Raw genomic sequence first — 18,332 nt, forward strand, 5'->3', positions numbered from 1 at the left:
TACTAGGAGGGGTTTCAGTCTTGCGGACTGTGAAGGAGGGGAAGATGGAGCGGGGACAACACTCGGTTGCAGAAAGAACGACCAGGAATTGGGTTCCACGGAGAACTCCCGGACATCTTCTAGGCCTGAACGGCAGGTGCAGAGGCGGGGCCTCGTGGGGGCGGGTCTAAAGGCGGGCCCACAGGGGGCGGGGCCGACGCCGGCGGCGGGCGGGGTTCGCAGCTCCAGCTCCCGGGAGAGCAGCCGGGGCTGCGGAGCTGGAGCTGGAGCCACAGCCGGAGCCCGCGGCAGAGTCGGAATCCGGGGTCGGGCTGGAGCGGGCTCCATCGACATGGGGTCTGCAGACTCCAAGCTGAACTTCCGGAAGGCGGTGATCCAGCTGACTACCAAGACTCAGGTGCGCCTGGGGGCCCAGCCTCTCCATCCACCTGCCCGCCTTGGGGGCAGGGCAGGGTCGGGGGCTGGGTGAACATGGCTCACCCGAACGTGGGGTGACCGGTCAGTCCAGAGGGGGATGCTGAGAACAGCACCGGAACGGGACCTTTCCTTTGTAACTAGGGCTCCATCCCTGCCTCCGGGAGCCCACCCTATGCCTACTCTCCCCTGGGAACACTCTCCCGGGCATTGCTGCTGCCACCTTAGGCTGACGTGTGCCTACTCCTGAAGCCGGCGGCGACAACGTTATCCGCCCCCTGTCCCGCCTCCCGGTCCCCTCAGCCTGGCTTTGCCAGCCTCTTCCCGCTCCCACCTACCCATCCGTGGCTCTTCTCTTCTCCCTGCCCCTCAGGGACCATGGTCCCGGACACACAGCCCCGGCTGACTCAATGCAAACAAAGCCGGGCCGGCGCCTGCTTGGGTCGGGGAAAACAGCTGGTGCGCGGTGGCAGCGGTGGCCTCTCTGGGCCCTGGTTGATGCCTGAGGGCAGGGAAGGCCCAGGTCTTCCTAGGAGCTCACCGAGTAGCAGGCAACGGCAGCTGGCTAAGAGGAGCTGTCCTCAGGCCTAGGGAACCCCGCTTTCCAGCTAGTGATGATCCAATGGCTTCTTCAGGCTCGGTGGAGCTGATTGGCTGCGCTTTTTGGCACCCGAAATGGGGATTCGGGTTCGGGGATGAGGAGATTATCATTGGTCCGTTGGAAAGGGAGCCATGGGTAACTCCAGCCCAGTGCACACTCTCACATTTTTACCCGAGTCTACAAGTGTCACGGAAGCCTCTTCCTATCTCCAGCACACACCTCTTGGACCCAGCAAGGTTTCTTCTCTGTCCTCCCATCAATCCTTACTGCTGGAGCCAGGCTACTATGGTTAGGGAGATGCACAGCCATGTCTCTCCAAGGCCCCGGGCTGTCAAAGGGCTCTGGACCTACTGCCATCTGGAACCCTACCCCCATCCTGCTGTTCTCAGAGCTCCGTATTGTTCTTGGTCAGTGTGGGTGGGATCGGGAGAACTGTCTTCCCACACCCAGCCAGGCACAGCCTTAGAGGGCAGACCACTACCCCCACACCCTGTTACCCACCTTGGAAAGGTCAGAGGCTGAGGAAAGGGGTGCCAGGGCCTCTAGAGAGCCCGTTTCCATGTGAGAGGCACTTGGCGAAAACCAGAACTGCTTCTCTTTGCTTCCCACGGCTTGTTCCAGAACCTCAGAAGTGAGACTCTAGGTCTATGGGTGGCAGGAAGGGGTGTGTGGTACTTTGCACAGTATAGGGTGGCGGAGGGAGGGGGGAGTCTCCCAGGTTTGCCTGCCCGGGGAGGAGCTGGCTTGTTGAAAGGTGGTGTAGTGGGCTCAGCAGATCCTTGGGGAGCAGAATGAACCCAACCAGATCTAGAAAGGTGGGAGGTGACTTGCTTAGGAACCCTCCCCCAAATACTGCATCAGTAGGTCTGTACCTGGTTGAGGTAGTCTGTTCTCAGCTGAAGGCAATCACGGTCTAGAGTAGGCTGGAGTCCCAGTATGGGCTACTCCCCTTCTTCCTCTCGCTATCTTCCTCTCCCTCCTCCCCCTTCTCCTATTCCTCCTCTTCCTCTTTCTCCTTTCCCTCCTCCTCCTTCTTTTCAATTTATATTATTTTTTAGTGTGTGTGTGTGTGTGTGTGTGTGTGTGTGTGTACACATGTGTACCATGGTGTATGTGTGGAGGTCAGAGGACAAACGTGGGAGTCAGTTCTCTTCCACCATGTGGACCTTGGGATGGAACCTAGGTTATTAGACTTGGATGCAAGCACGAATTACATTCACCAAGCATTTTTACCGAGTGCCTTTACTGTTGAGCCATCTCACTGGCTCATGGGCCCTCTCGTAAGCATGCGACTCTCACAGGTGGTTGGGGCCAAAGCCTTGGACTCTGTAGCGGTCAGCTTTGAGCATCTAGGATTCAAGAACCTGGTCTGAAAGGGTCTTCCTGGACCTCAGAACTCAGTGTCCCCAAGGGGCTGCAGGTGTTATGACCACAGGATAACCTCATGTCTATGCCCTCAGAGGCTGTGGTTTGGACCGTAGACAAACGGCCCCTTCTTGTAGTCTGGGCCTGAGCTCTTGCAGGTCAGCCTTTTCTGTCTTCCTGCCCTGTATCCTGTTTTCTTCCTGCCCTGTTGGCCAGTCCTGGGCAGGGCTTAACCCTAACTCTGAGGCCAGCCACATTCTTGACTCTTTCCTCACTTGGCTGGGGACCCAGAGAGAGGCATTACAGCATCAGAGACTCTCTCCCAGATTCTACTTGCTTGAGGACGCTCTGCTGCAGGCTAGGGTAAGAGCTGATAGCTGTGCGTTCACATGCATGCACATGTGTGCGCCTAGAATAATACTTTGATCCCTTGTCAGGACATATCGTCCTTAGTGGGCAAGCTCAATGCTGGTTTTACCACCCCCACCCCAGAAGGAGACTTTAAAGTCACAGCTTAGGGCTGGAGAGATGGCTCCGTGGCTAAGAGGGCCTGCTACTCTTTCAGACGAAGAGTTTGGTTCACACCCACTTTGGGTGGCTCACAACTACCTGTGACTCCAGCTCAGGGGAGATCCAACACCTTCTTCTGGCCTCTAGGGGCACCCTCATGTACGTGTACACACACAGAGAGAAACACACATACACATAAATAAAAAAATAAAATAAATTTTTTTTAAAGCGACAGCTGGTCTCTCAGTCAATGTAAATGCCTAAGGCCCAGTGGGATCAGGGAGGAAGTTCGAGCTGAGGCTAACGATCCTGAGGGCCTATGTTCATTCTCCATAAAGAGAGAGACTGCAGGTTAGCCCTGGCTACATGAAAAAGGTGGGGGTAGGTAGAAAGATAAATGCTTGTTTATGAAGGGGATTCCCCTCTCTGCTTCTAGGTTGGACCTCTAAGGCCCGTCTTAAGTCTCATTTGGATCTCAATCCTGAAGGGATGTTTGGACTAGGTCAATGGTCAGCTCCATTTGTATTCGGTGGGGCTTTGACCCCTTTAAGGGATGCTGAGTATCTTGGCTAGAGTATTAGAGGTTGCAGATTTCCAGAGGTGCTCCCAATGAGGGGGCTCCACAGGCCTTTCCTCTGAGATGCCCGTTTCCACTGCACTCTGGCTCCAGGCCACCAGGACTGGGGTCTCCTGCTCCCCTCCTCCACCCCAGTGTGTATCAGATGGCTGGTGAGGCTGAGATCCAGCAAACCCCAGCTCCAGGGCCTCTCCTTTGGCCTTTGTTTACCTTCGCTAACTTGCTCTACCAGTTCTGGGACTGAGGGTGCAGCCACGAGTTACCCCAGGGATCCCCAGAATAGAGCTGAGGGTGGGCACTATGAAGCCTGCAGCCCCAGCCTTGGGTGTCAGCAGCCCCCTGGCACTCAACCTTGTCAGGAGTCAGCTTCAGCACCTCAGCTTCATCTGCCTCAGCTTTGGGAGCAGGGGCAATGCTGGGCTGTGAGGTGAGTAGATCCAGACCAAGTCAAGAATGTGATGTGTACAAGTTGGGGCTGGAGGTTCCCAAGTGGGAGCACGCCTGTGCACCTCAACCAAAGCAACTTGGGGGTCGGGGCAGGAACTCACACAGGGCAGGAACCCGGAGGCAGGAGCTGATGCAGAGGCCATGGAGGGTGCTGCTTACTAGCTTGCTCCCATGGCTTGCTCAGCCTGATTTCTTACAGAGCCCTGGACCACCAGCTCAGGGATGGCTCTATTCACAATGAACAGAGCCCTCCCCCCATCAATCACTAATTAAGAAAATGAAGGCATTTTCTTTTATTTCTTTCTTTTTTTTTTCTTTTTTTTTCGGAGCTGGGGACTGAACCCAGGGCCTTGCGTTTGCTAGGCAAGCGCTCTACCACTGAGCTAAATCCCCAACCCCTCTTTCTTTCTCTCTAAAGATTTATTTATTTCATGTCTGTGAGTGCACTGTAGCTGTCTTCAGACACAAGAAGAGGACACTGGATCCCATTACAGATGGTTGTTAGCCACCATGTGGTTGCTGGGAATTGAACTCAGGACCTCTGGAAGAGCAGTCAGTGTTCTTAACTGCTGAGCCATCTCTCCAGCCCCCCCCCCACCTCCCTTTCTTTTGAGACAGGGTTTCTCTGTGTAGCCCTGGCTATACTGGAACTCACTGTGTACCCTGGTCTAGGCTGGCCTCAAAATCAGAGCTTCACCTGCCTCTGCCTCCCAAGTGCTGGGATTAAAGGCGTGCACCACCACTGACTAGCTAGAGGCATTTTCTTAATTGAGGTTCCCTCTTCTCAAATGACCCCAGCTTGAATCAAATCGACATCAAGCTATCCATCACAGAGCGGGGGGAGGGGTTCTAGAAGTGAAATTAATCATGGAGGCTGGTTGCCTTGGTCACTTACCTCTATGACTGTCTAAGACTCAAAGACCATAAGTTATATATTTAAAATTTTCATTTTTATTTGTGTACATTTCTTTGAGTGTATGCCACAAGTGGGCATGTGGCTCTAGAGGCCAGAGGTGGGTGTCAGATCCTGGAGTCACAGGGAACTGAATCTGAATCCCCTGGAAGAGCAGCACACACTCTTGACCTCTGAGCCGTCTCTCCAGCCCCCCATCTCTCCAGCCCCAATGAACACATGCATTTTTAAGGCTTGTCTCAATAGGGCCTTTGGGATGTTGTTCATTACCTTAGTTTGTGTGTTTTAAGACAGGCACTTACTATGTAGCCTTGGCTGTCCTGGAACTCACTATGTAGACCAGGCTGACCTCAAACTCACAGAGATCCACCTGCCTCTGCCTCCCAAGTGCTGGCATTAAAGGTGTGTGTCACCACACCTTAAAAAAAAAACATCAAGGGGTTGGGGATTTAGCTCAGTGGTAGAGCGCTTGCCTAGGAAGCGCAAGGCCCTGGGTTCAGTCCCCAGCTCCGAAAAAAAGAACCAAAAAAAACCATCGAGTGTGTGTGTGTGTGTGTGTGTGTGTGTGTGTGTGTGTGTTTGAGATGAGGTGTGAACTCACTATCTAGTTGCACATGACCTTGTACTTCTGATCTTCCCAAGTGCTGGAATTACAGATGCTCACCTCCAATCCTAATGTACCCGGTGCCTGAGATCCACTCCAGGGCTTTGTGCACACTATGTACGCAAAGCACTCTATCCACTGAACTGCATCCCAGCCACAAGGCGTGTTTAAGATCTTGGTTGAGTGTTGAGCTGATGTTTTGACTTGATCCGGCAGGCAGTGGGGAACCCCAGAGGCTTTCACGTGAACGCAGTGTGACTTTGGCTTTTGCATGGGGTGGAGGCACTAAACGGGGAGTCCATTTAGAGGCTGGAGCTCCCTGAAAGTGACTGGAGCTGCAGCATGGACCAGCACTGGGTGCTGAGAGGAGCATGTGGGGGTCGGTGGGTCTGGCCCTGGTGGATGTGCTGAGAAAGGGTTGCTAGTAAGAAGACACCACAGGTGTAAATACGGTGCGTGTGCCCTTTGGGGAGAGCCTTGGTCTAGCTCCTAGATGCTTGACCAACTGGTGTGGCCTTGGGATGCGGCCTGGTGAGGATGTCAGCTTCTCTTTCAGAGGAGGATGGGGACTTAGCCAGAGATACACAACCCCTCAGGGACACAGTGGACTTTAGAACCTATGGGACCCTTGTCCATCATGCACACCTATCTTGTGGCAGCTGAATAAGGCTCCTGGTCCAGATGGGGAGGCTCTTGGATGCTGGCTGGGATGGAGTTTAGCCGCTATGGCCTCCCTGCTAGGGTTCTCCTGTGAGTCTGTTGGGGGAAGGTTGTATAACTCTGGCTACTGGATTCCCCTGCAGCCCGTGGAAGCCACCGACAATGCTTTCTGGGACCAGTTCTGGGCAGACACGGCTACCTCGGTGCAGGATGTCTTCGCCTTGGTGCCGGCAGCAGAGATCCGGGCTGTGCGCGAGGAGTCACCCTCTAACTTGGCCACCCTGTGCTACAAGGTGAGGGCTGTGTGGCTCCTCTCAGCTGCTTCCACCCTTCCTTCCCAGAGTGGAGTCTGTAGTAGGGCAGGGCACCCATTTGGAGCATCCCAGCCACAGGTCCTGGAGGACCAGTCTCTTTGCCTCCAGTTCTCCTTGGTGGTGGTGGGGCGGGGGAGTAACCATGGCAGCCGCCATTTAGGAGAGCTTTATCTTACCTTTCCACACACTACCTCACTTTGCTTTTCCTGTGAGGTCCTCCAGCCTCCAAACAGAGGTTTCTCTGTTACAAATGAGGTCTTTAAAAAAAATATAGGGGTTGGGGATTTAGCTCAGTGGTACAGCGCTTGCCTAGGAAGCGCAAGGCCCTGGGTTTGGTCCCCAGCTCCGAAAAAAAGAAAAAAGAAAAAAATATATAGATTTATTTTATTTTATGTGTATGAATGTTTTACCTGCATGTATGTATATGTTCCATGTACATCCCTGATGCACGTGGAGAGCAAAAGAAGGCATTAGATCTCCTGGAACTAGAGTAGTGATGGTTGTGAGACACCATATAGGTGCTGGGAATTCAACCCAACAAGTTGGGTTTTATTGTTGTTGTTTTATTGTTTGTTTTATTTTGTTGAGGCCCTGGATGCCCTAGAACTTACTAGATAGACCAGGCTGGCCTTGAACTCATACAGATCTACCTGTCTCTGGCTTCTGAGTGAGTAAAGACACGACCTACCAAGTTAGACAATGTATTCTTAACAGCAGAGCCACCCTTCCAGCCCTGGTCTCTCTCTCTCTCTCCTTTTTTAACCTTTAAAAAGGGTACTTTTATATAGGGTTAAACAAAAGAGGCTCTCAGAAGACAGTAAGTTGTACCCAAGTGTGGGAACACACTCCTTAAGAGAGGGATACCACAGATGAAGTCTTGGCCATCCCAGTGGACTGGACTCTGCTCTCCTGATGCTCTGGACTGTTTTTTCCCAGGTTACAACCTCCCTGAGCTGGCTGACCTCTTGCAGCCTGAGTGGCGTGAACGCAAAGGGCCACTTCACACACTCTTCCCTTGCTGTCTGTCTCACAGGCTGTGGAGAAGCTGGTGCAAGGAGCAGAGGGCGGTTGCCACTCTGAGAAGGAGAAACAGGTGGTCCTGAACTGCAGTCGGCTACTCACCCGAGTGCTACCTTACATCTTCGAGGACCCTGACTGGAGGGGATTCTTCTGGTCCACAGTGCCCGGGGCAGGGCGTGGAGGGGTCGGTGGGCCTGGCCAGGGAGGTGGGAGGACCCTGGCAGGGCCACCTATATTTAGGAAGTGTGGGGATAGGGACAGGGGTAGGATGCCGCTGAGGGGGAATGGAGCCAGGGTTTGCTGGGGTTTGCTGGCCCTCAGTTTCCCTCCCAAGGTGCTTCTGCTTCTTACAGCATGGGGTAGGGGTGCAGGGATAGGGCTTACAGCAGGGATAGGGATAGCTATGGTTTTTTTTTTTTTTTGGGGGGGTTCTTTTTTTTTTTCCGGAGCTGGGGACCGAACCCAGGGCCTTGCGCTTCCTAGGCAAGTGCTCTACCACTGAGCTAAATCCCCAACCCCAGCAGCTATGACTTTAGAAGGACCAAACTATCTTCTCCCAGACCCCATCTGCTCTGGGCTTCAGTCAAGTGCCAAGGGTTGAGGCCTCATGATTCCCAAGATGCCCAGCACCCCTGGTGGGGACGTTTCCTCATTGTTCCCAATGTTTGTCTCTGCCCCGCCCTCTTCTGGCTAAGGGAGGTTTTGGGGTGAGCAGAAAGTCATTTCCTCTTCCCTTCCACTTTCTCTTCCTTCCTCCCTGTCTATGCATGCCTGCTGAGACCCTGTCCCTTGTCCATGACACTCCCAAGCCCCGGGGCCACCTCTCCTTGGCCAGCCTCAACTGAGCATCCTGCATCTTTAGCAGGGCGAGGAAGAGGATGAGAACGCTCGACCCTTGGCTGAGTCCTTGCTCCTGGCCATTGCTGACTTGCTCTTCTGCCCGGACTTCACTGTGCAGAACCACCGGAGGAATGACGTGGTGAGACACCCAGGCTGGGCTCTGATCCTGCCGGGCCAGCATAGTTGAGGTTCCCCTGGGCTCTGATCCTGCTGGGGCCAGCATAGTTAAAGTTCCCCAGGGTGCAGGGAGCAGGGTGCAGGGGTGGTTCAGTGGCAGGCCTGCTAGACATACTATCCTGGGTGGGATAGGGGGTTGTATTGTTGGAGAGGAGCCAGCTGGTCTCCAGCCTGCCCCTGTCTCCTAGGCAGCAGCACACAAGCACCCATTGTCTTCTCTGCCTGAGGTGGGAGGGGTGCAGGGCTGGAACCAGGAAGCCTGCCTTTTTACTCAGGGACTGGACCTGGAATGCTTTCTCCCCTCAGCCTGCCACACCCCCTGCCTTAGCCTTCCCTACCTCCTCTCCCTGCCTCAAACTGAATTTAGCAAGTAAACTAATCAATGCCAGACTGCAGGAAAACTAGCTTTTAAAGAACCCCAACAGCCTTCGTTTCTCCCCTTGTCCATTAGGAGATTGACACGGGAGGGGAGGGCTGACCTTAGGAGATTCCTGGGGTATGTGGCGGTAATTAGGGATGGTGGGAAGTTTGGGGCATCAGGGCCCGCCTCACGGTGCTATTGTTTTGAGACACCCCCATCCCCTGCAACCGCTCCCTCTTTCTAGGACTCAGCGGAAGATGTTCATTCCCTGGACAGCTGTGAATATATCTGGGAGGCTGGGGTGGGCTTTGCCCATTCCCCTCAGCCCAACTACATCCACGACATGAACCGGTGAGCTGGACCGGGCTGGCCTTTGCATAGCTCAGAGACCCACAGAGAAGACCCAGCTCTCTTACCATCCCTCCTCAGCCTTGCAGGGAGGAACAGGGGTCATTTTTCCTCCCATGGACCTTGGCCAGGGAGGTGGGCCGATTCGGCAGCGCCTTCTAGAGGGAGACTGTTCTAACGTAGCCCTTCCCGTCCCTCCTGCAGGATGGAGCTGCTGAAGTTGCTGTTGACATGCTTCTCAGAGGCCATGTACCTGCCCCCATCTCCAGAAAGTGGCAGCACCAACCCCTGGGTTCAGTTCTTTTGTTCCACAGAGAACAGGTGAGAGGCAGCTGGCTTTTCTAGTCTTGTTCTAGGAACCCAGTGCCAACCCTGATGGTTTTATTTGAGGAGACGTGCTGCCCCCTGGTGTCATGAAACTATAACAGCCGTACATTTAAATTTTTTTTTTTTAATTTTATTTTTATCTTTCTGTACATTGGCTTTTTGACTGCATGTATGTCTGTGTGAGGGGGTAACAGTTACAAACAGTTATGTTCTGCCATGTGGGTGCCGATAATTGAAGCTGGGTCTTCTTAGCGATACTACCAAGGCTCCAAACCTCCTGGGGGCTCCTGGGCTCAGGTCTTCCATCTAGAGCTGCATTGTTCAGTAGAAGTATAAAGTGAGGGGCTCGAAATTTACCTCTGTGTGTAGAGTGCTTTTCTAGTATGCATGGAGTCTTGGATGAACTGGGTTGGCGGTGCATGGCTGTAATCCTAGCATTCTGGAGGCAGAGGCAGAAGAATCAAGACGTTTAGGGTTATCCTTGGCTACTAGTGAGTTCTGGGCTAGCCTGTGGTATATAAGACCCTGTCTCAAACGCAAAAAGGAATGAAATGTATATATTTTATTTAACTTGTCATGTTTTAAAGAGTGAGCGTTAGATTTGTTTGTTTTTTTTTTTTTTAAATATTTCATTACAGATGGTTGTGAGCCACCACGTGGTTGCTGGGATTTGAACTCAGGACTTTTAGAAGAGCAGTCAGTGCCTTTAACTGCTGAGCCATCTCTCCAGCCTGAGCATTAGATTTGTAATGAGAACTTCAGAACTAGCACGATCATTTGAATTCCTTTTCTCGTGCTTCCTTCCCCGAATCCAGTGTGTAGTTGATAACTTCCAGCATGTTTCATGCTGGACCAACCACTCAATAGTACTCAGTCACCAGCCACACGTGGCTGTGGTTGACCTTTGGGACAATGGGTGGAGAAGAGGGTCTGAGGACCACCCTGATAGATGGAGGAGTCTGGATCATGCGGGGCTCCCAAGGGATATAAGGACACTTATTTCAGACACACCAGAAGAGGGCATCAGATCCCATTACAGATGGTTGTGAGCCACCATGTGGTTGCTGGGAATTGAACTCAGGACCTCTGGAAGAGCAGTCAGCCATCTCTCCAGCCCCATGAGGACAGTTACGAATACATGTGGGTACCACACAGTCGTCAGTGGGACAGAGTACTTGAAGCATACACCCTAGCTGTGCACACCCAGTTGTGCCCGTGTGCGGCTGACACAGGTGTTAGCATTCTAAACTTTTAACCTTCCTGCTTCTGGAATCCGACCCCTGCATGGCATGGCTCCCCTCCTCTGGGTTTTGCTGGTTCCCACTTTTTTATCCCCAAAAGAGAAGGGCTCCCAAGTGCCCCTCAACAGTGGCTACACTCAGGGCCTGGCCAGAGTTTCTTCTCATAGCTGTGCCAGGCATACTGCAACCCTTTTGTCACTCTCTCCCCTAACCTCTTGGATCTCAGTCTCCTCATGTGAATGAGGAGGAGCTTGAACCCTGACATCTACTGGACCTGATTCGAGTCATCCTGTGGCCTGGGGATGGTTCTGGGGTTCTGCTCCCCAAGGGGAAGCTGTCTTTCCTTTGCTTCTCTAACCCCTTGCCTGAAGCCCCAATGGAGGATCTGTGACCCCGAGAACTGAGAAGGGCGTGAGCATGCACACTCTCCACAAGGAGTCTATCCCTGTGTAATGGACTCCGTTACTCTTGGCCCAGCTTGGCCCTGTTCAGAGTCAGCTGCATGCATGGATAGGGAAGGCATTTTCTATTCCGGAAGGGACAAGTTTGTCTTTCTGCCTCCTGGGTCCCAGTCTACTGCCTGATAGCACAGATCCTCTGCTGTGTCTGTGTCTGTGTCTGTGTCTGTGTCTGTGCCTGAGGCTGTGTCTGTGGCTGTGTCTGTGGCTGTGTCTGTGGCTGTGTCTGTGTCTGTGGCTGGAAAGGCAGGCCCAGGGAACATCCCTGCAGCCCTGCTCTGTGCTCTCCTGCAGACATGCGCTACCCCTCTTCACCTCACTCCTCAACACCGTGTGTGCCTATGACCCTGTGGGCTACGGGATCCCCTACAACCACCTGCTCTTCTCGGACTACCGGGAGCCCCTGGTGGAGGAGGCTGCCCAGGTGCTTATTGTCACCTTGGACCATGACAGTGCCACCAGCACTAGCCCCACCGTGGATGGCACCACCACCGGCACTGTCATGGATGATGCTGATGTAAGGACCAGAGGGAGAGGGGACTGGGAGATGGCATCTCCTTTAACACAGGCCCTGGGCAAGCGGCACTCAATGGGAGGCACCTCATGGTGTGCCTGGGGGTGTCCAACTTTGGGAAACTCACTGCAGCAGCACCAGGCAGACCTGAGTCCGCTCACCATAGCTCCTCTCCTTGGCAGCCTCCAGGGCCCGAGAACCTGTTTGTGAACTATCTGTCCCGCATTCATCGTGAAGAGGTGAGTCAGGCATAGTGTGTGTGTGTGTGTGTGTGTGTGTGTGTGTGTGTGTGTGTGTGTGTGTGTGGTGTGGCAGAGCACTCTCCCAATGCTCACAAAGCCCTCAGCAGTCTCTCAGCATCACACAATCAGGATTGGGCAGTGCATGACTGAAAAAGCCAGCCCCTGAGAAGTGGAGGCAGGGGGTTTAGAAGTTTAGGGTTGTTCTTGGCCAGCCTGGGCTACAAGAGACTCCATCTTTAAAAGTAAATAAATAAAAGAAAGAAGGAAAGGAAAGAAATGATTTAGAGTCTCAGCTGGGCCAGGGAAACTAACAAGAGGTCATCCCAAAGGTGAGGTTTGCTGTGATGCTAGGGCTCAAGGGTGGGAGGAACTGCAGCTTTAATGTCCAGGCAGACTCGAGTGGAGGGGACGTGCTAGGGACAGTGGCTGAGCGTGTCCCTGCCCCATGAGGGTCAAAGTTGAGCACAGCCCAGCTTGTGGTGTGTGCAGGTAGCTGACAGCTCTTTGAGAACGGGGGAGGACTTCTCCTATGTGATGGGGATGAGGGGGAGCAGAAGGACTTCGGCTACCAACAAAGAATTTAGATGGTCAGGGGGCCTAGTTCAGGGGTCCATCTGGGGGTTGCCAGGAGCTGCAACCTTCCGATCTGCTGTAGAGGGGCCCAGAGGCTGGACTTTGCCTCAGGGTACCATCAGTAATATCCAAACCCAGGTCCTCTGGGCTCTGGAGATTGGCATGGTTATGGGAGAATGGGGAGCCATTTATAGGGTTACAGCTGGATTGGAATGGCCTCTGCTTTTCCCCTCAGGACTTCCAGTTCATCCTTAAGGGGATAGCTCGGCTGCTGTCTAATCCCCTGCTCCAGACCTACCTTCCCAACTCCACAAAGAAAATCCAGTTCCACCAGGAGTTGCTTGTTCTCTTCTGGAAACTCTGTGACTTCAACAAGGTGAGCAGACTCCAGAGCCCAGCTTGATGGCAACAGTCATGAGGGGACACTGCTGATGGATTACTGGGGTCCAGAGTCCAAGGATTCGGGCCTCCCCAGCGTAGGTGGGAAACGGTGGGGCAAAGCTAGTCCTCTCACTGATGCAGCCCACCGTCGCCTCTCTCATTCCCAGAAATTCCTATTCTTTGTACTGAAGAGCAGTGACGTGCTGGATATCCTGGTTCCCATCCTGTATTTTCTCAACGACGCCCGGGCAGATCAATGTACGACAGTAGTGCACCTGAGATTCCGCAGTAGATATGGGGTCTTGATTTCCGGTGGGGTCTAGGCAATCTGTCCTACCTCCCAGAGCTCAAGCCTGGTGCCTTAACCTCCCACACGGGGTTCCTTTGAATCTCTAACTTCCTATACGGGGTTCCCTTGAACTCCTAACCTCCAACACGGGGTTTCCTTGAACCTCTGAAGATGGATCTTCCCTACTCCCCTCCCTCCTTCCCTCCCTGCTCTGTGTGACAATTCCGGTGTTGTATATCCCAGCTCGGGTGGGTCTGATGCACATCGGAGTCTTCATCCTGCTGCTTCTGAGTGGGGAGAGGAACTTTGGGGTACGGCTGAACAAGCCCTACTCAGTACGCGTGCCCATGGACATCCCGGTCTTCACAGGCACACATGCAGATTTGCTCATCGTGGTAAGGGGGTGTGCATGGTGTCGGCCCTCGGGGTTTGGAGTGACATTCTCTTCTTGGTTGGTGGTGGGAAACTCATGCGGTCCCTCTCTCTCCCTGCACAGGTATTCCACAAAATCATCACCAGCGGTCACCAGCGGTTGCAACCCCTCTTCGATTGCCTGCTCACCATTGTGGTCAACGGTAGGGGCCCAGAGCCTAACTTCCCCATGATCACCAGCAGGTGGCGCCATGCCACAGGCCCACCAGTCCCCGGGCTTTGTGAGCTGGTCTAGGAAGCTACAAATTACAGCTAAGCTTTCTAGTACAGTATAAGGGGCAACAGGAGCGGAGCGCCTATGAAATGGCTCAGCAGGCAAAAACTATTCAAGACTGGCGTAAGAGTGGAAGGAGAAAACTGGCTCCCCAAAGTTGTCCTGTGACCTTCACATATACATGTCATACACACAGTAATCAATACAACTTCTAAAAAAACCTTTGGAATATACTTATCTAATCCACTAAATTAAAAATATTAAAATAGATATGAATAGACTATAAAAATCATTGCGGTAGCTTATGCTCTGTGTCTGTCATACTCAGTCTTCAAAATCCTGTGTGTCCCTGCAGAACATCTTAGTTGAGACTGGCCGTATTGCAGACATTTAATGGCCACATGTGGCTGCCGGCTATTTATTGGGTGGTAACGGTTTGGGCTGTCACAGTGGGAATATTGAGAGCATCATAAGGGGCTACAGGCTGCTTGCTCTCTGGGAAAGGAGCCAGGGAGGTTCAGCTTGGCTGGGGTTGGGGGCCCCAACAAAGTGGGTGTCAGTGAGGCTAGAGCAAAATGACTTTTGTGGATGTCTTTTGGCCAGTTGGTTCACTGTCGGGTCTGGTTGACATCCCTGTTGCTGTAACACATACCCTTAAGATATATTTGGTTTATAATTTCAGATTACAGTCCATCATTGAGCATGGAGGGGAAGTCAAGGCAGGAACCGAAGCAGCTAGTCACATGACCTCCATAGCCAGGAACAGCGAAAAGAGCAAATCACTGCTTGCCGGCCTAGCTGCATACGCTCAGCTAGCTTTCTATACTCTTAACTATTCAGGCCCAGCTTAGGGAATGGTGCTGCCCACATTCATAGTGGATCTTCCCACCTCAATTAACAATCTAGGTAATACCTCACTGAGCTGTCTTCCCAGGTGACGGCGAGTTGTGTCAGGTTGACCGTACAAACTTACAACATACTGACCTCAGTGCGATTTGAACTTCTGAGTGTCTGGGGTGGTGCAGGGGACCTACGGGCTCTCCCTGGGTTGTGGGCTTTGTGTGTTGACTCCATTTTACAAGTCCTAACTGAGTCCCTGACAATCAAGGCCAGGTTTGAGAATGCCCCTGTAAACAAGACAGTCCCTGTTCCCATCCCATCCTCTGGGGAAAGGCAGAAGGCAGGGACGCACACAGGCCAAGCTGTAGTTTCCTCTCTGACTCCCACTCACGAAGCTGCACTGAGGGATACATAGCTAGTGATAGCATCTTGTCACTCTTGAAGGATGTCACCTTGAAGTTAGCACTCCTGTCATTTTATTGCAGAGGAACTTGGCTCAATGTATAACCCTCTCTAAACCCTGGTTTCTTTTCTTTCTTTCTTTTTTTTTTTTTAAGATTTATTTATTCATTACATATAAGTACACTGTAGCTGTCTTCAGACACACCAGAAGAGGGCATCAGATTTCATTACAGATGGTTGTGAGCCACCATGTGGTTGCTGGGATTTGAACTCAGGACCGCTGGAAGAGCAGTCAGTGTTCTTAGTCACTGTGCCATCTCTCCAGCCCTAAACCTGGTTTCTTGATCTACACTCTTGTCTCTGTTCTTCCTCCCTCTGGGTTGGGGAGATACCAGGAGAGATGGGTGGAGTATGCCTTTGAGGTTGTCGGGTGGTAGGAATTCTGGAGGCCTCTGCAGGGGACAGGGGCGATCATTTGAGATGAGCTACTCCACCCTGGCCTGGCATTTGCAGGGGTGGCCCAGAACAAGCTGACTCCTCCCTTACAGTGTCACCCTACCTCAAGAGCCTGTCCATGGTGACTGCCAACAAGCTCCTGCACCTGCTGGAGGCCTTCTCTACCACCTGGTTCCTCTTCTCAGCGTCCCAGAACCACCACCTGGTCTTCTTCCTTCTGGAGGTCTTCAACAACATTATCCAGTACCAGTTTGATGGTGAGGCCCTGGCCTGAGCCCCAGTGTAAGGAAGCCCTAGCCCAGGAATCCTGCCTATGCACTTATCGAGCACCTACAGTGTGCTTGGGTAGAGGGACATGCAGGGGATCAAGGTGTGCCTTGTCCCTCTTGGAGCTCACAGCTGGGCATGGAGTCACAGGTGGGGGGCAGGCTTGAGGTGGATGGACAAACTGAGCCACTGAACAAAAGAGTTCATATAGAATTGGTTGGCTGGAAAACTCGAGAAGAGCCCTGGTGGCTGTCACGCAGGTACCTTACCAGTATCACAGGTGCAAATCTAGATGTCACCAACCGTGGGCTCTGGGGCCATGAGCATGTCAGTCTCTAAGCCTTGGTCCCCTCATCTGTAAGATGCTCAGAAGGAGGCTGCTATAAGTCCCTCATGCAGGGCATGTGTCTTTAATGTCAGCTTTTGGAAGGCAGAGGCAGGCAGATCTCTCAGTCGGAGGCCAGCCTGGTCTACAGTGTAAGTGCCGGGACAGCCAGGACAACGCAGAGAAACCCTGTCTCTCAAAAAGCCCTCTCTTAGAGAATATTGGAAGGCTTAATAACTCACAAAAAAAAAAAAAAAGTACTTGGCACATCAAATATTAGCAATTACTGTTATCGTTTTGAAAGTAAGTAAAATCTCCCCAGCTCTGAAAAAAAAAGAAAAAAGAAAAAAGAAAGTAAGTAAAATCTAGATCTATGTACGAGTGATAGATGAGAAGACGGCGAGAGAACGGTGGGCAGAAAAGCGTTGCTTGGGAAGGGACGTGTGCAAAGGCCCTGTGGTGGAGGCTAAGCTAAAGGCACTGTGATGTGTCACAGGACTAGACGGGTAGATGCAGGCACTGAGAGCTCGGGAAAGCATCTTCTTCTGACAGCTGTGGGAACTTGGAGGTAGATGATGGGGGACAGACGTATACCAGCAGTGTCCCTCTGGACTTCCCTGTGGTTCACTGAAAGGGTTACATATTTAGGATAGCTCAGGCTATCCCACCATGCCAGATGATACCTGAGTAGCTCTCAGCTGCAAGGGGATTTCAAGTCATCCTAAGAAGGACACTGAGAAGCTCAGGGATGAGCTGTTTCCCTACAGCCTAACATCCGGCCAGCATCATCACAACCTAACTTCTTGGTTATCTCCAACAGCCTAACCATCCACTATTGCCACTGATACCCATACGGTTGGGTCTGCCCCATTCCCTCTCTGGGCACCCCGTCCAGTCCTTATCCCTGAGGAAGACGTCTTCCTGTCTCACAAACTGTCCTCTGGTCCTGGAAGCCAGCCCAGATGCGGGGTGGGAAGGAAAATGGCTTTCTGAGGGCAGACACGTTCCTCCCACAGGCAATTCCAACCTGGTCTATGCCATCATCCGCAAACGTGGGGTCTTCCACCAGCTGGCCAACCTGCCCAGTGACCCGCCTTCCATCCACAAGGCACTCCAGCGGCGGCGGAGGACACCGGAGCCCCTGTCCCGGGCCGGTTCCCAGGAGGGTGCTTCTATGGAGGGTTCCCGTCCTGCTGCCCCTGCGGAACCAGGCACCCTGAAGACTAGCCTGGTAGCCACTCCAGGTCTGGATGCCTTCAGGCTGGGAGAATGTGGGGTTTGGCTGGGGGTGCACGGTCAGGGGGTGGGTGTGATCTCTGGGGGTCGTTCCTAACTAGGAAGCCGAGGAAAAGGAATTCAACAGCGTGCAGGGGGTGGAAGAACTGGGTGGGCCTAGGTCGCTTGGTGGGGGTTAGAGGAGGGACATGAACTGAACGGGGCTCAGAACTGAAAGTAGCTGTCGGACGGAAGGACAGACACACTACCTCAGCTGTGAACGGGGAGCACTCAGCCTCCTGGGTCGGGGGGGTACTATAGCATGTCCCCTCTCTTCCTCCTGTGTCCCACCCAGGCATCGACAAGCTGACGGAAAAGTCCCAGGTATCAGAGGATGGTACCTTGCGGTCTCTAGAGCCAGAATCCCAGCAAAACTCAGCAGAAGGCAGTCCGTCTGAGGGGGTAGGTACTGGGGACACCTGGGGGATGGCACTGAGTGTCACTAAATTTTCTTTCTCTCTGGACCCTGAAGTGTGGGAGTGGGCAAGGGCCAGGGCACTCTGAGGTTGCCATATTAGAACAAGGGAATCGGGGCTGGCATGGGTGAACCAGAGGGAGAGGGGGCCATTCACAGTCCTCTCCCTTTTGTTTATCGGTTACAGCAAAGCCCTGTGACCTTCGGGTTCCTCATCCATCAGCCTTATCTGAGTCTGGCCTTTACCCTGCCTTCTCTGTCAGCCCCCGGCCCTAAACCTGTCACTGGGCTGGGCTGGGCTAGGCTGGCCCTTGGGCCCAGGGCAAAGGGTATAGGTCTGGGCCAACCCTCTCGTGCAGCACCCCCCTCCCCAACCTCCAGTCCTGTAGTGGGGCCAGAGGAGACTGTTGCTCTATGGTTGCACCTTTGTATCTATTTGTATCCATTCCTCCCCGGTCTCTTCCATTTCTTTCTGGGAACCAGGAGCCCAACCAAACATGGAGAGAGCAGAGGCGATTGTCCAATGCATC

The 18,332-nt window shown here is 53.0% G+C and overlaps 1 protein-coding gene across 2 annotated transcripts in view; it reads left to right on the forward strand.

The window, feature by feature from the left end:
- Positions 1 to 214: 214 nt before the first annotated feature.
- The window catches only part of Hid1 (HID1 domain containing), a 20,372-nt gene continuing 2,254 nt past the window's right edge, over positions 215 to 18,332 (forward strand). Inside the window, exons 1-16 of one of the 2 annotated variants that reach the window (XM_032912790.1) lie at positions 215 to 397; positions 6,235 to 6,384; positions 7,439 to 7,609; positions 8,288 to 8,404; positions 9,048 to 9,154; positions 9,356 to 9,472; positions 11,472 to 11,694; positions 11,874 to 11,930; positions 12,742 to 12,882; positions 13,055 to 13,145; positions 13,420 to 13,571; positions 13,673 to 13,751; positions 15,613 to 15,777; positions 17,129 to 17,356; positions 17,683 to 17,789; positions 18,286 to 18,332. The exon at positions 18,286 to 18,332 is cut by the window's right edge and continues 34 nt beyond it. In XM_032912790.1, coding sequence (XP_032768681.1) covers positions 332 to 397; positions 6,235 to 6,384; positions 7,439 to 7,609; positions 8,288 to 8,404; positions 9,048 to 9,154; positions 9,356 to 9,472; positions 11,472 to 11,694; positions 11,874 to 11,930; positions 12,742 to 12,882; positions 13,055 to 13,145; positions 13,420 to 13,571; positions 13,673 to 13,751; positions 15,613 to 15,777; positions 17,129 to 17,356; positions 17,683 to 17,789; positions 18,286 to 18,332 — 2,018 coding nt within the window. In that variant the 5' untranslated portion in view covers positions 215 to 331. The remainder of the gene's footprint in view (positions 398 to 6,234; positions 6,385 to 7,438; positions 7,610 to 8,287; positions 8,405 to 9,047; positions 9,155 to 9,355; positions 9,473 to 11,471; positions 11,695 to 11,873; positions 11,931 to 12,741; positions 12,883 to 13,054; positions 13,146 to 13,419; positions 13,572 to 13,672; positions 13,752 to 15,612; positions 15,778 to 17,128; positions 17,357 to 17,682; positions 17,790 to 18,285) is intronic. The other variant, XM_032912791.1, reaches the window with a different exon arrangement.

Source organism: Rattus rattus, chromosome 9, assembly GCF_011064425.1.
Source record: "Rattus rattus isolate New Zealand chromosome 9, Rrattus_CSIRO_v1, whole genome shotgun sequence".
In the NCBI taxonomy this organism is placed as follows: domain Eukaryota; kingdom Metazoa; phylum Chordata; class Mammalia; order Rodentia; family Muridae; genus Rattus; species Rattus rattus.